We start from the raw sequence: 20,009 nt of genomic DNA, 5'->3' as shown, positions 1-20,009 counted from the left end.
TGCTTTTGCCTAATATCTGTAAACTATAATAGATAGATAGAAACTTAAATTAGCAAAAATGATCAGCAAGACTTGATCTACAAATATGTCAAATAGCCAAAATCATCAGTCGACTCCTTGTAGGAGTACTTGCTCTTTAATGACGATTTTAACCAATATTTTATGTTTTTGACTACTCTCTTGAAAACTATAAAAGATAGATAGACACTTTAAATAACAAAAATGATCAGCAAGATCTTTAAATAACAAAAATGATCAGCAAGATAAGATCTACACATAAGTAAAATTTTGCCTGATTTTAATAATGTACTACAGGTCCTGTTTTATGACCAAGTTTTATCCTGATAACTCATCATTTATACCATTGAACAACCAGTGTCATCCAAATGCTTAATGAACAAAACGGGTGTTTGTATTTGATACACCATCTGGATAAAAATTTTAAAAGTAAAGTTTTCTATCAAATAACAAATAGTTTGTTATTCATCTTATGGTCTTGTGTGAGAAATAGCAAAATCTGAACCATAATTTTGTCTGATCCTTTTATATTTCATAGTATAAGTCGTTACATTGATATATTATAATACAATGGAAAGGTTAAAAAGTTTATCACTAACCAATCGTTCAATAAAATAAATCCTTTGTAAAAATATTATAAGACTGAGTGACAATGTTAAATAATATTCCATTCCTTACAAGATAGTCTTAATCTTTAACAAAATATTAAACATATATTTATATTTATACTCAATATTACATATCTAATGTCCCTAAAATCATTGCCTATGTCTTCATTATGTAATTTGAGTAAGATTCACAACATATTTAAGTTGATCATGTTTCAACACAATTAATATTATCGGTCTATATTCCTGCAAACTTTGAGTGAAATTGCCCTTAAAAAGGAATGCAGTTACTTCACCATAGTATATAATAAGGTAAGGAATGGTATAGTAAGAATTTTCCATGGTATGACCCAGATTTCATGGTTCCATGGTATGACCCAGATTTCATGGTTCCATGGTCATGGTCTAATTTTTGGTTTAATTTATCTAGACTCTACTGAAAATTAGGATGATTATGTATTATTTCCAAAGTTTGCATAGTTAATTCAAAATTTAAATAATACTTAAAGAAACCAAATTCCATTCTGTTACGAATTGTAAAATATGTATCACTGAAAGACATTAATAAAACAAACAACATTTTCATACCTGCCAACTTTTCAAAATCTCCATGGTGAATTTTATGTGCTAGAGGACCTTATGCTCCTCTTTAAGTGTCATAAGTGTTTTTAATCTACTACTTTATTGTTTGAATGAGTTATTAATGTATGTGCTTAGATACCCTTTTAACTCATTTGAATGCCTGTGATCAGTTTATATAATAAAGAATTTCAAAATTCAGATCAACACCTCTCATGGGGGATGTATTTTACTGCATATATTGACATTGGACCTTCAGGAAATATTATCACTCACCTGACTATTTAGAACTACATACTACAACTGTTAAAATGGAATATTAAACTATATCTATAGGTATTTGACAAGGTTCTTGATATTAAACTATATCTATAGGTATTTGACATGGTACATGATATTAAACTATATCTATAGGTATTTGACATGGTACTTGATATTAAACTATATCTATAGGTATTTGACATGGTACTTGATAGAACTTGTTAATTAATTTAATATACTATTTAATATAGACATAACAATGAGATATATAAATATCTATTTTGTAGGTTATTGATAAGGCCAACATACATTATAGCTGGATAAGTACGGAGTTCAATAAAAGTAAGTACATGTTTGACTGCTCTTTTTTCATTTTTAAATAAAAATTATGTAATCCTTCAATCTGCCAACTATTTTACAAATAAAAGGTATACAAATAATTATTTGCTTTACTTGAATGTAAACAAATAAAGTAGACTGTTATCCTGCTATTCTGAGCTAGTGGTAATGTTAAAATTATTGTTTACATCAGTGATTATTTTGGGGTCCTATGCTGTCTTCATTTAAACCATGTCATTCTCTATAAAAATCCACAACAGTTGAGAATAAACAAAGCGTCAAGATTAAATATACACAGCAAGTCAGAATGTGGAATGTTAAATCTAATACTCCCAAGTTCATTGAGGGCCAAGATTTCTAAAAGGGTGTAACACTCACTCACTTTTTTCAACTGTACCCTTGCAATGACTAATTGATCTATATGTGACCTGTTTCAAAGAAGTTTTTGACCCTATCCAACATGCCGTCTTTTTCCAAGGTCAGTCCTAATTTTGCCTTCCTTCATCTTTGTCTGACTAATAATAACAATTTTTTGTTTAATTTGATTGGAATATTCATGAAATATATGTCACTGAACATTTTAGAAAAAACAATAATTAAGTGAATTATAAATTCTTACTTTGTAGACAGGTTTTAAAGAAGGTCTTTTTCATCTTAATTTTTGTAAATCAAGAGTATTTTCGTTGATGTTTTTATTTTTCGTATTTAGCCCTTTCTATTTTATACACAATTTTTTTTACTTTGATGATGTATATTTTATTTATGAATTTGCATTTAATCTTTCTCTTTAGTTGTATGACATTTACTAATATTTTTGAAGTTTCCATAAGGAAAAATTTTTGGTTTGAAACTGGCAAGATTATTAAATGCATTTTTCTGTACATCAACAGATACATAGACAATAACTGTTTAGTCTCTTTAAATATCAGCTGTATTTGTACGAGGCTAAGAAACAGGTGTAATGCAAGCTTCAGCGAGCTATTACTCCTGTTTCGAGCCGAGTACAAATACAGCTGATATTTAAAGACACTAAACAGTTATTGTCTTTATCCTGCGATTAATTTTGTACATTGTTTTTGCTTTAAAAGATAGAAAAACTCGCATTTATTGCATTTATTTTCGATTAAAAATCTTTTGAGGCCCGCGTAGTAATATTAAATATCACACAATCAGACCGGTACGCAGAAAAGAATCTTGCATGGTCAACAATAGTACATCGCTCAAAGTTATTAATTATCTATTATACCATAACAACTAATTTCAACAATAAAGACAAATAACAAAACATTGACTGATTTAAAACAAAAGTGTATGATTTTTCCTACGCTTCAGAATTTTGAACTGAATGTGACATTCACTGAACATGCTGAAATTGACATTGTTGCATGGTTGATTACATGTACACATTTGGCGCCGAAGAAAATGGAGTTAATCCTGCTGTTCATGTTTGTCTGTTAGCAGAAAATGGGCTTTAAAGAAATACTTCAAAACAAACAGAACGTAAATTGATCTATAGTTAACACAAGGTCAAGCAGTACGTCATTTGAATGCGACTGCAATACACATTCTGAGGTCACTGAGGTTCATACAACACTTGTCAACAGCAATACACAAATGTAGTCCGGCAGTGGGCGGAGCTTAAAGCGATATCTGTATAGTATACAAATACAGGCTAGCGATATCTGTTGGGCTGTATATGTTTAATAAGACATCCAATTGCAGGATAAATACAGCTTAATTTAATCAATTGACATATAAAATAAAACACATGTATTTATGATCTCATATAAGGTAATTATAATGAGGCAGCATTTAGATACATCAGTGGTAAAGATATATACCCAAAATAGATAAATGTTCTATAATGGTCACATACCAGTTTGGACATTTGTTTGTTTTAACATGACAACTAAAACTAAAACTTTACAGGGAAGCCCTCTAATGATACAAAAACTTTAAGACTTTAATTGATAACCTATTTCAGCAGATTATATACAAGTAAATTGTTGGCTTTAGATGGAGTTTCTTATCAGAACACTGAAACAAGGTTTGCAATCTTTCATTTTATTTTAGCTATTTTGAAGATTTTCATTTTCTTTTATTGAACACATAGTTTTTTCACATGTAATTTTATATAATCACAGTGATTATGTTTGAACATGTACAAATTCAGTTAAATAAAGTTTAAGACAGTTGCATTATCAGTTATGATACTGTATTATTAACTAGTTTTTATCTTAATGAATAAAGGTTTATGCAAAAAAGTATAGTTCTGAAAATGCTACTTTCTTCATTTTCATTATCAATGAACAGTTTTATTTAAGTAGATTAAATTTCAAAACTGTCAACATTGTGAAAATTTCATATTTCCTCATGACCTGCATTTTGACCTTAAAGTAAAAAAATTTGGTCATAACTTTTGGCTGTTTCTATTTATTCAACAGACAAAAAAATGTAATAGTGCCTGATGAATACACTGGAAATTTGGCTATATTATATATGGTCATACATAAATTTTAGTTTAGTAGGCACATGTGATAAACATACAAAAACGTAACACATTTAAATAAAATACATAAAAAGAATTAAATCCCAACATATTGGTCATCATGGGAGGATACTGTGTGTTTTTTTTATGATTTTTTTTTAATTTGATGCATTACATGTGTATTTCAGTAATTTATTTTTTATCAGTGGTACTCAAAACCAACTAAAAAAGCAATCTAAGAAACACATTTGCATTTAGAGGATAACTTAAGAATTTATACATATTTGGTATCTTTTAATCACTGAAAATTTCTTTAACATGAAAATAAGGAGATGTGGTATAAGTGGTATGATTGCCAATCAGAAAACTATTCACCAGATACCATGACATAAATATTAGCAACTATAGGTCACTGTATGACCTACAACAATGAGCAAAACCTGTAATACATAGTAAGCTATTAAAGACCTGACATGGCAAAATGTAAAACAAATATATCAATATCAAAGTTATGTCATGCCAGTACAAAAGTAGTGGCTTCCTGGGCTAATGATACCCTTTGGGACTTTTAGTCCACCACAGCAGTGGCACCCACCCAGTGGAAGTAAAACAAAGTTACATAATACTTGATTTATTTATGCTCAATTTGCCCATTTCAAGAACTTCTTCCTCACCAGAGATTATCAAAAACTAATATAAGAAATCTGAAAGTATTAAAGAGCAAACAAACTGATTCTAATAAAACTTAAACAAAAGTCTCAGTCGACTCTGAAAATTCAAAATTTAAATGCATTATCTTTAAGGTGTATAAAATGCAGAATGAAATGCAGATCTAAACCGTTGATTAAGGAAAATGCATTTAAATCCTTAAAATAGTTCTAGATATGATAACAATTATCAGAGTCTGATTAACATTGTATAGCCTTCAGGTGATAATTTCAAATGATGTAATTAAAACCTTCTGGTCATTGAAATAAAAATTCTTTGAAGTTTGATATAAACGTCCTAATGTTTGGCATTGTAAATGTTTATTAATGACTACAGGTGTGTAGTAATTGTCAAACTAGTTAAAGCAGTAGGATGAACATAACCTTTTTATTACTGCTTTACTAAATTAGAGAGCTGTATGTTCATTTTTACAAGCAGGCAATCTCTCCTCAAACTAATTTTGGCTATGGGGATTGCACTGGTCCTGTCTTTCCTGCTTCCTTCTGTCTGTCTGTCAATCATGTAACAAGAACTCCTTTTTTCATGGGTTTTGAAAAAGGAATAGATATGAAGTATTAATTTTAAGGGGAATCTGTTCAAACAAAACTGGTTAAAGTATAAAGTTAAGGTTCAAACTTGTTAGATGAATTGAGGTTTAAAAACCTGGTTGAAATTTGTAGTAGACAGTTCTCATAGATACAAGGAATCTATTCAACGTGCCTTGTGTATATACGGTTACCTAAACTTTCCGCCTTTATCAGGTAATGGTATATTAATGGATAATCCTGTTTGCATGTGAAACTATATAATATAATTGAAAACAAAATCAGTCTTTATTCAGTTAATTAAGATCGTTATGATAGCATATAATTTTTAAGGGGAAAACATTGATTAAACTTAGAATTTTATTTAACCCTTAATTTCATTAATTACCAGATCAATAAATTACTATAACAACCAATCTTTTTTTTCAATTAATAAAATGTAAATTTTAATCGATTCAGTATCCGTTCTTATTAGTTCTATCTTCAACCTATTGCATACACTGTATATGCCATGGTTTTTTAATGAGTTTATTTAGTCTTTCTGTCTAATAATCATTACCATAATGGTGTTTGTCTTTGATATTGACTTGCATTTTGTCATGGGAAAAAAACCCTGATCATGAACAATTCATATATTGAATGACCAATCTTTTAAAAGCAAATTCCTCTTTTGATATATAGTCTTAACCCTTTTCATTTTGATTATTTGAAAAATTTGCCAAAATCAGTTTTCTTCTTACCATGTAAAATAAAAAAAAATATGACATAAAATTTGCATTGTTCAATAAATGGCTTTTCCTGAAAAAAAATAATTAAAGAATATTTAGAATTATCTCCCCTTTACAATCTTTATTTGACTTCTTCTCTCTGGTCACTTATTTTTCTTAATGAAGAATATTGAAATTTAGATTAAAAGATTAAAATAGTTGTTAACCTGAATGACCTTAAATCATTTTACTGTTTGATGAATTGACCATGCAAATAAAAAAATCAATACTGGTCAGACAATATTTGCACAATTGTCTTGAGGCTAAAAATTTTACAATGAAAGATTAATTATTTTTTTCTTCTTTTAAGTGGTGTTTTATTAATAAATGTCAAAATAAAGGTGTAAATAAAAGTGACAACAATTTATTTTAGTTTGATGTACCACATGTGTAATATTAACCTGTGTTCACTGCTATTAGTCATACCCTAGGAAACTACCTAACTCTATTTTAGTATTTGCACGCTTAATACACATGTTTTTTTCCATTTGAAAAGAAGGAAATATTGTAGTGAAATGGTTAAAATTACATTTGATTTACCACATGAGGAAGCAGGGTAAGGAAACACATTTATTGATCTTTATTTTCACTCAACAACATGTGTATTTTTGATAATATTTTCTTTAAAATTTTGTTAGACGTCACATGCTTTATATATGCTATTGTTCAGTTAAGCTAAGGTGCGTTATATTATGAATGACTTTGTATTATTCTATTGATCCAAGACTGATTTACAGTTTTTGTAGATATGCTACAATCAGCTGTTTTACTACTTAGAAATAGAAAGGATACCAGTAAGCTGTTCGCTATTATCAATAAATATATATAGGATACCTGTAGGAGTTGCACCTGGCACAGATGCAACCATTTAGTACATTCATACAAAGGTCATATAATTACTGATCATTATCACCATAGTTCCTTTGACTATTCAGTGAGAAATGAATAACGGAAATTAATGTCTTTTAATCGTAAGTGTCCTGTAATAATTATTGTAGAGTTATCCTATAATAACCATTGATATCTACATGTAATTACCTTGCCAGGATAAACAAATAGAAAGCATATTGTGTACTTTCTCATGTTTTTCAATATAACCTGCAGAATCTGAATATTAAATAAATTTTATGATGTATATTGACAAAAGAAGGATATCCATAAAACTGTCTGTTCTTTGTGAGAACTTCTTCTTTAATCTTTGTATTTCTTTTCTAAAGAAGATTGAATGGAGAATATTTTGAAATATGTTTTCAAAAATACATGATCCCACTGTCTAAGGTTAGGGAAGAGTGTATCACTCTCAAATGAACGTGATTTAACCCTGCTTCAGTTCTACATGTGCCTGTCTAAAGTCAGTAATTCAATGGTAGTCATTTGTTGCTGTGTGCCATATTGTTTTCCAGTTATTGTTTTTGGCACAAATCAGGTCATTGTTTTTTTGTTTCAAATTTTGTCATATAGCTTACTACATGGTATGTGATTTGCTTATAGTTAAAGGCCATACAGTTACCTAGTTTACATCTTTTGATCTCTGATGGATACTTGTCTCATTGGCATTCATACCAAATCTACTTATTCTATATTTTTATATTAAATGTAAAGATTTGGTTTCATGATTTAGAATTTTTATCTTTAAATGAATAATGGTTACACAGTACAGAATTATTTTTATGATACAGTAAAAATGAGTACTGCCTACAGGGATTTTTAAGCATGTCTATTATGAAGGCCACTCAAGGGAAGACACATAAGTTCAATTGACATATGGTCTTTTAAAAAAAAAGTGGAAAACTTGCAGTATTGGACTTTTTAATTCTTTTTCTCGCTTGAACTTTCATGCATTGATTGATTGATTGATTCATTCATTCATAGAGGTTAATGGCCAAATCAGTACACCTTGACTGTGTTGATGAGAATTTTTTATTTAATCAAAACCTATAGATGCATTCAAATAAAATGTTATTGTTTATTTTGTTTTCATTTCTACAAGTTTCTTCATATTCAATTGATACAAGGGGCCTCGGTGGCTTAGTGGTCTAAGTAGTCGAAATACTGTATCACTAGCCTGTCAACACTGAGGTTGTGAGTTCGAATCCTGCACGAGGCAGGTGCACTCTACTCCAAACTTAATTGACTAGGATTGTCAGTTTTTGTCTCATCACTTGGTGTCAGTCCGTAGTAACTTGTACAAAAATGTTGTCATTAAAATAAGGAACCATACTTGACCACAATCATCCATTGGGTATTCAGTTCAACAGGACTGTCAAGTTTTCATGAAGCAAATGTGTGAGATTTAGCAAAAATTGTAAAGATCAAAGAGAAAAAACAATAGATCATAGGAAAATGCCACCAAATAAGCATGAAAATATGTGTCTGATGATCCTACCAATCAACCAACATGGCTGCCAAGGCTTAAAATAGAACATGGGATAAAACTCAAGTATTGTCCTTTATCTTTAAAATTGTTACAAATAGAGAAAATCTTACATGGACAAAAATTCCATGTGTTAAGATCTACCTACTGTCCATTCTGACAACTATAATAGATGAAGTGAAATTGTTAATGGTAAAAATTATCAGCAGGACAAGATCTACAAATTAGTCACGGTCCAAATTGTGTATGTTGACACCTCACAGGAGTTATTAATCTTAAATACAATTTTTATCCATTTTGTGTTTTTTGCAATTCTATTGTAGATCGAGAGAAAGTGGTAACAGCAAAATGATCATCAGAACATGATCTACAAATAAGTCAAATGTCCCAAACGGTCAGTTGCCTACATTTAGGAGTAATTGTCCTTGGAAGAGGATTTTTGCCGGTTTTTGTGGAAACCTATAATAGGGAGTCTCATAGAAACTGATAATAGCAAAAATAATCATTAGGGCAAACTCTACAAATAAGTCAAAAAGGGTCCAAATAGCTAGTCTACTTTTTGTAAAAGTTATTGCCCTTGATAGACATTTTTTGCTTTTTTGCTAAAAACTATTTCTTTTTTGCATTGTATCAATTTTATACAAAAATGTAATGTGAACTAATCAAACTCGAAGGAGTCTTTAGTTCTGTATTTTATTGATAAATAGTATTAACATTACATTTTTACACTAGCTGGCAGTTGCAGTCACTAGCAAGACATAGGTTTCCATGGAACACTTTTTTGTTGCCCTGTCCAACACTGTAGAGAGATTTAGAATAAGCCTATTAGTATTTTGTTGACCAAACACAAGTTAGAATTGTTTTGTGTTCATGTTTTTTAATTGATATAAGATTGATAAATAGTATTAACATTACATTTTTACACTAGCTGGCAGTTGCAGTCACTAGCAAGACATAGGTTTCCATGGAACACTTTACAAATTAATGTTATTTATACTGCTGTTAGATGCCCTCTATTTTTGGGTGATTCAGAGTCAGACACCCATGGAGGCTTTAACACAAAATGTCATGATTGGCAGAAGGATCCAGAAGTTGATTCTTCACCCATTGTGTTGCCCTGTCCAACACTGTAGAGAGATTTAGAATAAGCCTATTAGTATTTTGTTGACCAAACACAAGTTTTAATTGTTTTGTGTTCATGTTTGTTAATTGATATAAGATTTATTTTTTAATTTTATTGGAGAATTTCTCTTCAATCAGAAAAATTAAAAAAAAAAAAAACAACCTAATATATGATATGATTTCCTAGAGTACTACATGTTTCTGCATTAATCTTTAATGCTCCAGGTCAAAAGTTTAGAAAACAAAAAAATAAAAAACATAGATATAAATTTGACATAACAACTGACATGAAATGTCAGAAAATGTATATTTTATGATCCAACCTTCAAATTGTATCCCTTTAGAGGATCTTACAGGTTGGCAGGTATGATAATAGATAATAAAATAAGATGTCAACACCTACCAGTACCTACTTCCTCATTTCACAAAAATTATCAGATGACTCCTTAAGGAAGACATTTTTTGGCTAATTTTCATGTTTTTGCCTATTATCTCAAAAATATATTAAATAGGTAGAAACTGTTCAATGAGTTATAGCCTTGAACCATAATTTTTTGTAACCGTTTATACTTTTTCAAAGAGCTTTTCCTCTGAAACAACTCAATCAAATTTAGTTAAACTTGGTCAGTAAAAAAAAAAGACTGCCATGCCAAAAAATAGAACACAAGGATGAAATGCTTTAATTGTCTTATATCTTGAAATCATAATAGATAGAGAAAATCTGACAGAGGCAAATATGCTGAAAATGTCATGAACTACCTACCTCCAATTTTCAACAAGTTATCTTGTTGCATTGTATCAATTTATTTTTGGCCAAAATTCCAAGTGAGCAGTACAGGCTAATGCAGAAACTTGTTGTGTGCTAGGAAATCATATCATATATTAGGTTGTTTTTTTTAAATATTTTTTCTGATTGAAGAGGCAATAAAATGAAAAAAATTGTTTTAATTTTATACAGATCTTTTTTGTGCTCGATTTAAGCAAGAATGATTATACATGACAGCTGTCAACTTCATTGGCTTAGAATATGCCTTAGTGATTTTGTTCGCTTAATAAAACATAGTTTCTTGTCCATTACACCAATAAATACACTACATTTCCCTAAGGAACAGAGCCAGTATATTTTTGTTAAAACATAAATATAGTAGTATATCTTTGTTGAAGATGTGAAATAACACAATCAAGTTAGTTGTAATTGTTGCATTATTTACAGTTATGGATCTAGATACATTTCTTTAGAGGAGTATTTTCACAGAATCTTTTTCACAGGATCTTTATACCTCTCTTTTAGAACAGTATTTCCACAGGATCTTTATACCCATCTTAAGAGGAGTATTTTCACATTTTCTGTAATGTTAACGTCGTTAACTTGACGATTTTTCTTCAACAGGGTAATGAGTGACAGTGAAAATCACCAGAATGGTATGTTTCCTGAGTGGGAAAAAGGTTCTGAAAAGTCGGGTAACAGTGCAGATGCCCTTCATTTGATAGAGACAGGAAAGCCCAATGGAAAACAGCATCTAGACTTCACTGATAATGCTGTTGTCAACAGATATGAAACAAGTGATTCAGGTAACTTAATTTATAAACATCTGGTTCATACAGACTTCAAAAGTGAAAATTTCAGATTAGGGTTTCCAAAATTCTATCTTGTGTTTAGTCTTCTCTTGACATATACTGTGCATCTCGTTATTTTTGTACAGCCTTTTCTTCACTTTATTTGCACCAAGTCTGCAAATGAAGATGAAGGCTGAGTTTAAAGACCTTTTGTACTTTTATAGTTCAAAAATTACTTTGTCATAGGAGGAAGTCATTTTTTTTTCATGATTTTTCTCATGACAAAGAAAAAATGATAGTTTAATAGTGTAACATTCCTTATCTAAATTATTTGATCAATTGGAGTTAAATCTATTAGTTTTTCAGTTACTGAATAACTGATGCAACTCATTCATTGTTCATGATTCCACGAGATTATGTTGCAAAGTAAAGGGCTTCCACTTGTGAAAATTTTGAGTTACATTAGCCCCTGTAAGTATACTACAAGCAAATACAAACAAATATAAATGATGCCAAGGAAGCTATTAAAATTCAAAATTTGAGGGACTGACAACACCATGGCCAATAGGACCACTACCGTAGAAACTCGCCTAATAGTCGATCCTACTGTAAGTCGGGGGCCCTTTTCAGCTCCAAATTCTAAGGATTTCCTCTTGACCCTCGTATAAGTCGGACAAAATTTGGGCATTTTTTTTTTCAGCTGACAGTAACTGAACGCCGGTAAAACCAATGCAAATCCAGGAATAATATTCATTTCTGCATTAATGTTTGTTTGGTTTGAATTTAGTTGATGCTCAACATGATAATTTATATTGCTGTTAATAATAAAGATGTATTCATTTCTCTTGTTTTGTTCACTGTTCAAATGTTAGATTAGCCATGTGTTGTTTACATAATGCATCAATGATTTTGTAGGGTATGACTAACAACCTATTGTTTGAGAAAAGCGAAAATAAACCAATATGAACCTGAAAAATTTAAAGTCAATCAACACTTGATGAAAATATTTTTCACAGCATACATAACTCGGTGTTAAATGAGCATGTACAATTCATAATTCTTATTATATTGTGATGATTAAAGGATTTACAAAAATCAAGTGAAGCTAATCAATATATTAAAATAACTAACTCCAACTCATTAGTGTCATCTGTTTACCTATCACTGATAGTTTTCACACCTTTAGTAAATACAACTCTTTGTCTCTTAATTGGGGTTATCAATGGATTATTTTGGCTTGTCAATCAATTTTGTAATTTTCGTTTACCTGAGACACTTTAATGAATAATATTTTGATTTTGGGAATGAATCTTAAAATTATTTTTTGATTATTATATGATTTATAAGCATTGAATTGATATCATGATATCACAATAATGACACAATAACTCCGCTGAAAACATCCTTTCACACATTTGGTACATTGTTATCTCCTTTTCATTTTTGGTTCTTGGCTCTTCTTTTGGGTTTATAGGAAAACCATGTGACCATGAAAATACACAAACCGGAAACAGTAGAATTTCAACACGAATTTGCAGAAAATGTTTACCAAAGAACAAATAAAACACAAAGACAGTATTGTAGTCATTTATTTTCAACAAAAACTTTTTATTTATTGATTTATGTAGGTTTGGCAATCAAAAACGTAGTTTTGACCAGGAAATTCACTCCTGACCACTTTTCTCAAGCTTGGATTTTTCCTCTGGTCGCTAGATCTCGTCTATTAGTCGTTCCCCCTCTCTGGATTATGAATTTTACTCCCAATTTTCCGACTAATAAGCGAGTAGGAACGGTAATAGTCTACAAACCTTACACAGTAAATTAAGTATTGAGGTTCAGTAACCCTGCATTATACCACATTTATAGTATGGTATATATAAATATATGAAAATTTTAAAAAGACTAAGTGTTCATGTATCCAAAATCTGAAAGGAAGATAAATAGCTAGTCAGATAAGAGTATAAAGTCTTTTCTTGTTTTCAAATTCAATAACTATTGAACACAGCTAGAAGCCATAACTATATATGACACAGTGAATATGCCAATTTTGAATACTTTACGTGATGAGCAGTACATGTAAATGTATTAAATTTTGGGAATGTAGGTGTACATAGGTGTCATCTGTACTTTACATGATGAGCAGTACATGCAAATGTATTAAATTTTGGGAATGTAGGTGTACATTGATGTCATCTGTATTTTTTAAAACTTTAATTGGAAATCAACTGCATTTCTAAAGCTTGTTTTCCTTTTCTGCCATTTGTGACTGTCATGAGAAAAAATTAGTTCAGTGGACCGAACTTTTGTTATAATCATCATTAGGGGCCTTGTTTTAAATCGGAATGAAATGAAATGTTGGTCATGTGACAGTGATAGTGTTTAAATAACTAATAACTTTTATTTAAAATTAAGTTTAGTTTACAAGTGCCAGAAAATGTGCACAAGCAAGTCTTGTAAATTAACTGTTATTTAATTTATGCTGATTATCTTTTAGTTGACACACATAAAGAGGATGGTAGGTGCATTCTTTGGATATTTATCTTATTCCCTTTTTATGCATTTTGTTTACATATATGTTTGGCATGGAATCTTTTTTTTATGTTACATATTTTTGTTTTTTCTTCAAGGAAAATTCTTCGATCTTTTCATAGAATGTACATTAGACTGTCAAAAGAAAAATGATCATGGCCATAATTTGATAAAATTATTAGGAAGAGCAAGAATTGTTTTGTTTATGTCAACATCAAAGTTCAATTGCATTGTGCCTCAGGGAATTTGATCTCACTTGCCTATCATATACATTATAGTTTATCTTTGAGAGTTTGTTAAAGTGTCTGTATGTAATATATCATGTCAGGGTCAAGGCACCAGCCATATGCTACCTTATGTGACTCTATGTCTGCTAACAGTTCAAGAGGTAGTAAATCGGAACTAAACAAACACAAATTGCCAAGTTCAAGGTGTTTTTCTGGTTGAACATTTAACTGGAATGGTTATGGAAGCCAATGTAGTATAAATTCAATAAGGGCTTAATGTAAGTTAGAGTTGAAAAGTTGATTGGATTCCTGGAAAATTTCTAGCACTGCCTACGGTGTACCAAAATGATTAAAGGTCATGTTTAAAAAGAACAATTTCAGGCATCATTTTAATTTCTGTGAAAGAGTTTCCTAGCCCTGCCTTCTAACTATATATAATTGATATTTTTATTTATAGAATAAAATAAATCTGAACTAAGGCCTTCTTCTTCATCACTTATTTCATACTCTTTATCTTATTAAAAGTATATTTTTTACCCTTTGATATTTCAGAATTAACCTTTTTGCACAATAATCACCCATATCATAAACAATAAATTACATCAACTATGTCATATTTTGGTCAATTTTATGTTATAATTAGAGCTGGTAGGAAGGAAATTTTGAAGCCTGAATGAGTTATATGAGCTGTATTTATAGGTGATTTAATGATCGTAGGAGTTAATATGTTCCAGTATCTACAAATAGAGAGATCAATGCTTTCTATTTTTGCAAACTTGTTTTTAACATTTTCTATCAACAATAGAGTATTCAGGATAAATTGAGAAGAAAAAGGAACATTATATAGGCGTTGCATGTGAATATGTCAAACTTTACATAAATAAACCATTTTAAAATTTAAAAAAATTACATTTTGATAGATTCTTTTCAGTTTGAGCAGACTTTTGAAATCGATAAACGTGTACTGTACTTGTTTCCGTGTTTTATATTTGAATTATGGAATAGGTTATCAGTATATATTTTTAGATGGTTTCATATTCCAAACATGCAAAAGCTAATTGCTTTTGATTTAAAAACTTTTATTGCCAACGTAAAATGTTATTTTTCAGAATGTCAAATTGTGACATATTGGGAAAAGATATATTTTTCGAGTGATTTTAATAATTAGCTTGAAAACGAGTACAAGGACCCTTCTTTTTTAAAATGACATTTTGCTTGATAATGTATGATGATTATTTGTTCCAATTTTTATGATGAAATCACTGAAGAATTTTTTGAACACCAGTAAACTACTGTAGCCTTAATTTAATACCACTACAGTGTATTATGTACTGTGGAGAAAGACAACACAAACATTGATTTACATGCATTTTTAAAAAAATTTTGTATTATGCCCTGTCTAGAATATTGGTGATGGAGGGGGAATCATGTTTTCTTGGCTGTCCGTCTATCCTTCAATCCTGTATCAGGTTAAAGTTTTGGATTAAGGTATACATGTTCTTAATTCTTTATGATGTGAAATTAAAAAAATATATGTCAAATAAGGGTTTAGACCCAAATTTCTTGGTTCTTGAAAATATAAAGTGTGAATGTGGCATATTATCATATGGACAAATATTCTTTTTTTTATAGATATTTTATAAATTAACTGAAATGAAAATATAAACACATTGTGACCATCAATTTACTGTTTACTTTCTGCTTTTTCTGCTTTCAACGAAGCTCAGCACTTGACAAATAAGTTAAAACTAATCTAAAAACAAAACATATTAAGGAAAAAGAATTACTCAGAATCATGTCACCTCTTTAAAGCAGATTAAAACAGACAAATTTTATTGGAAAAAAAATCAGATTTTGCAAGAGACTGGAAAAATTGTTAATTCATCCTGTGTCATATACTACAATACTATGAGTATTTTCAAAGCTTTAGGGCAGATACTTCTCAATATTAGTCTAATTTGAATCTGACTTGATGTTACTTCCTTTCAGTCTCATTACATGCAATTTATACCATTCCTAGATTGAATTGTTTTTGTTGTAGAGCTGCGATTGTGATCAAAGAATTTATATTATAGCAAAACTATGCATTAATGTCTGTTGTATTCCTCTATTAGCAATTTGCATTTTAAACTAGATAATTAATAGATCTATTTTTCCTTGTGTGAGTAATGAATTGTTTGCTATTGCCATTTTTTTTTTATCTACAAAGCATTGCATGAATGCAAGATTACTTGTGATGAAACAATGTCCTTGATAGAAATTTCGCTTTCTCATGTACATTTTAGTCAGATATAGCTTATATTACTATGGTGTATCCTAACAAAACTATTTACACCTTTTGATCTCTCTAGGGTGATATTTCATACATTGAAAGTGTTCTTATGTAATAATATTAATGCCCCTATTAGTTTAATTGTCATTGCATTTTCAAAGTTGCCAGGAACTCTGTATGTGTTAGAGACTTCTGGAATAAATATCAAGTGGCAAAACATGGCAACTATAGTCAGTTGCAATTCTTGATTCTGACATGCCAGCTTTTTAATTTTCTGAAACTGAAAGGCTTTATTTATAGAAAAAAATAACTTTGATATATTGTTTACTATTTTTCATCACCTAAGCTGATTAGGACCAGCCATGTCAAATACTGTGACATATGCATTGTTTTCAGAAAATAATGAGACTTGGCAAGAAGAATGTATTAAATAATGTTATTGCATTTTGAACTTAACAAAATTTTTTACAAATCGAAAATATTTAGAAACTTTTTGTGATTATCTCAAGACCCTCAACTTTTATTTAGATTTGTAGAAGCTGAAGTCACATAGATGGGTTCACATGAAACCTCTGTGGAATTACATTTTATTCTGAGCTCAAGTTTGATAAAAGAATATTTGAACTTTTGTAGACTGGCATACAAAATTTCAATCCTGGTATCTATGATGATTTTTTTTACAACCACTGGGTCGATGCCACTGCTGGTGGAGTTTTTCTCCTCGAGGGTATCACAAGCCCAGTAGTCAGCACTTCTGTGTTGACATGAATTATCATTGATATTGTCATAATTACAAATTAACTGTCAACAAAACTTTGAATTTTTTGTAATACTAAGGATTTTCTACCCCAGGAATAGATTACCTTATCTGTATTTGGCAAAATTTTTAGGAACTTTGGGTCCTCAATGGTCTCAACTTCGTACTTTATTTGGCCTTTTTAACTTTTTTGATTCGAGTGTCACTGATGAGTCTTTTGTAGAATAAAAGCGCGACTGGCATAGAAAATTTCAATCCTGGTATTTATGATGAGTTTATTTAGATCCATTTTTGTTGAATCTTTTTTTTTTTTTTTTTTGAAGGTGTTTTATATCAAGCTAGTTGAAGTTTTGAATAACATATTGGTTTTATGTTCTAAATGCTTTATTTAGATGAGAGATGCTGGTTTAAGTCATGACATACCTTTAATTTGCTTTTTATTTCTGTGACCTCCTTGTTCATAAAAAGGATAACAGGAACTATGAAAAATATTTGACAGTACAATAGCCAACACTAACACCTGACTCCCAAGACAAATTATACAAGCAAAGACAACCAACAGCAAATTGTCCAGATAACCTGACTTCGTTGGTAGAAGTACACACTGTGGTGGGGAACTACCTTAATTATGAACTCTGAAAATCTTTTTGACCAAAAATCAACATTTGTTCTCTCATAAGATAAATTATCTGACTTATCAAATGCCTATGAAACAACATTTAAGGTAGTGAATACTTCCCCTGTTGAGTATACCATGCAAGTATGCCAATTATGACATGACAATAATGCCAGACCTTTGAAAAATAAACTTGGATTATTCAGTCTTGATGCTTAGTTTTGGTTACAAACCTACAAGAGATTACCCTCAACAGGAAGTTATAGCTACTTTTTCATTGCCTCAAAATTTACTAAGAACAAATTGTCAGCCATGCATTGTACATTTGGGATTTGGTTGCTTATTTTATAATATGCCACATTTTGTAATCACACCTAAAAAAAGAAGATAATACTAATATAGATTAAGGATATTAATATAGGAATGTATTCTGTTCTTAATTGACAGTTGCCATTTGACAGTAAATTCTATGATATAGACAGTTTACAATGGCTTCCATATATATGAATAAAATGTGAAGACAATTTACATAAAAATTCCAAAAGTTAATTATTTTTATTGTGTCAATTAATGATGTGGGTATATTTTTTGCTGCAAACAATTACAGCTTATAGGTGAAGATACTAAAAAAACAGTTTCTATTAATTACAACCATGATTTGGCTTTTAGAGAATTTTCCATTGATTTTTTATGACACAATACTTATAAAGACATTCAGGCAGAAATTGAAACATAACTAAACTGAACTGTTGTAAGATAATACTGGTATATGTGATTTTCTAGTTTTTTCTAACAAGGTGCTAAACATAACACCTGTGTGTGAGTTATTTGATTAAAGATGTTTAGTGGTGACACTGGTCAAAATTCAGATTTAGAACTATCAGAATATGGATCTATTTTAAAGGATCTTACTAGTCAAGATTGCAAGCATTCTGTTCAAATTATAAGTGATAAAACTTCTAAAGGTAATATTCATTGTTACGATTATGACAAGTTGCAGTTAATTTACTATTTGAAATTTTTGTTCAATTTTTGCACATATAGGTTTTCCTTTTTCTGCTTTTAATGCCTACATGTACAATCATTCTTTTAAACATGAAAACTATCTATATATATTGACCTATCCTTTTGAAAATGCATTAAGAATTAATACTTTCACAGTAGTTCCTTGCTGTTTTTATGATAAGACACTGAAATTCGGAAAACAATTCTGCTGAGGTTTAACTAAAGTAAAGCTACCTGAATCAACTTATTACTCAGACAAATTTCAACCACCACAGGTCATATTTTTATTTATGAATATCTACCATAGTGAATCGTTTTGAATTGTTGCAAGAAATTACTTTATTACAGTTATTACACTTTTTGTTATTAATTCTGTTATAGCATATAAGTTTTCATTACACGTAGGCTTCTAAAATATCTTCAGGACTACTTATTTTTATTAATCTAATTTTACTGTTACACTGTTTAAGTCCAGCATCTATTTCTATTTGACCCATAATAACAGTTCTGTATGTTTGTCCTTTCTTATCCTGTATGTTTTTTTTTATTTTGGGAACTGCTTAGAATTAAAAAATGAAACTTTGATTGATTGTAAATCACCACAAAAGATCTCTGTGGATATTTTTTACTTGAAGGTCAAGGCAACAAACTTCTTTCAAAATTTTAGACCCTAGGTGCATGACTTTTAAGTTGAGTACCACTTGGATTTTAATGACACTACTTTGTGATTTATACCACCACTACAAAGAGTTAAGGTCACTAGTCTGAAGGTCAAGGTCACACTAGTAAATCAATTTTGAATTTAAATTATATTTGTAGAGTTGAAGGTGTCTAAAAAATGAAAAATGAGAGGTCTTGAAATGAATTTTAACTAAACTTTAGAACAAAATAATTATTTCCTCGGAAATTGAATAAGCTGTTTGATGTGTCCATATTGGAAATTTGTTTCAGCTTTTGATGAATATTTTGATGATATGACAAGTATCTATTTTTGTAAAACTTATTTTCTCATTCACAACATGAACTATTGCAGTAAAAGTAAATAACAGGTGAAATAGAAAACTTTAAAAACCTGTGAAATTCATACCATTCACAGAAAAATTCCATAAATATCTTTTTGGGTCATGTTACAATACAACAACATTATTAGGGCCCCGCCGAATGGCGGATGCCCTATAGTGATCAGTCTGTCCATCCGTCCGTCTGTCCGTAACAAATTGTGTCCGCTCTATATCTA

General features: G+C 30.0%; 1 protein-coding gene across 6 annotated transcripts in view; it reads left to right on the top strand.

The window, feature by feature from the left end:
• The window catches only part of LOC127727044 (solute carrier family 4 member 11-like), an 80,965-nt gene that overhangs the window by 12,234 nt on the left and 48,722 nt on the right, over positions 1–20,009 (top strand). For 2 of the 6 annotated variants that reach the window (XM_052234450.1, XM_052234451.1), the window contains 3 exons: positions 1,754–1,808; positions 11,200–11,381; positions 13,861–13,881. In XM_052234450.1, coding sequence (XP_052090410.1) covers positions 11,204–11,381; positions 13,861–13,881 — 199 coding nt within the window. In that variant the 5' untranslated portion in view covers positions 1,754–1,808; positions 11,200–11,203. Of the gene's footprint in view, positions 1–1,753; positions 1,809–3,809; positions 3,853–6,746; positions 6,870–7,265; positions 7,285–11,199; positions 11,382–13,860; positions 13,882–20,009 lie in introns of those variants that run through there. The other 4 variants (XM_052234452.1, XM_052234448.1, XM_052234453.1 and 1 more) reach the window with 4 other exon arrangements.

The sequence above is a fragment of the Mytilus californianus genome, unplaced genomic scaffold (genome assembly GCF_021869535.1).
Source record: "Mytilus californianus isolate M0D057914Y unplaced genomic scaffold, xbMytCali1.0.p SCAF_19, whole genome shotgun sequence".
Lineage (NCBI taxonomy): Eukaryota > Metazoa > Mollusca > Bivalvia > Mytilida > Mytilidae > Mytilus > Mytilus californianus.
Note: the sequence above shows the minus strand (reverse complement) of the source record. Positions and strands in the feature narration are given on the sequence as shown.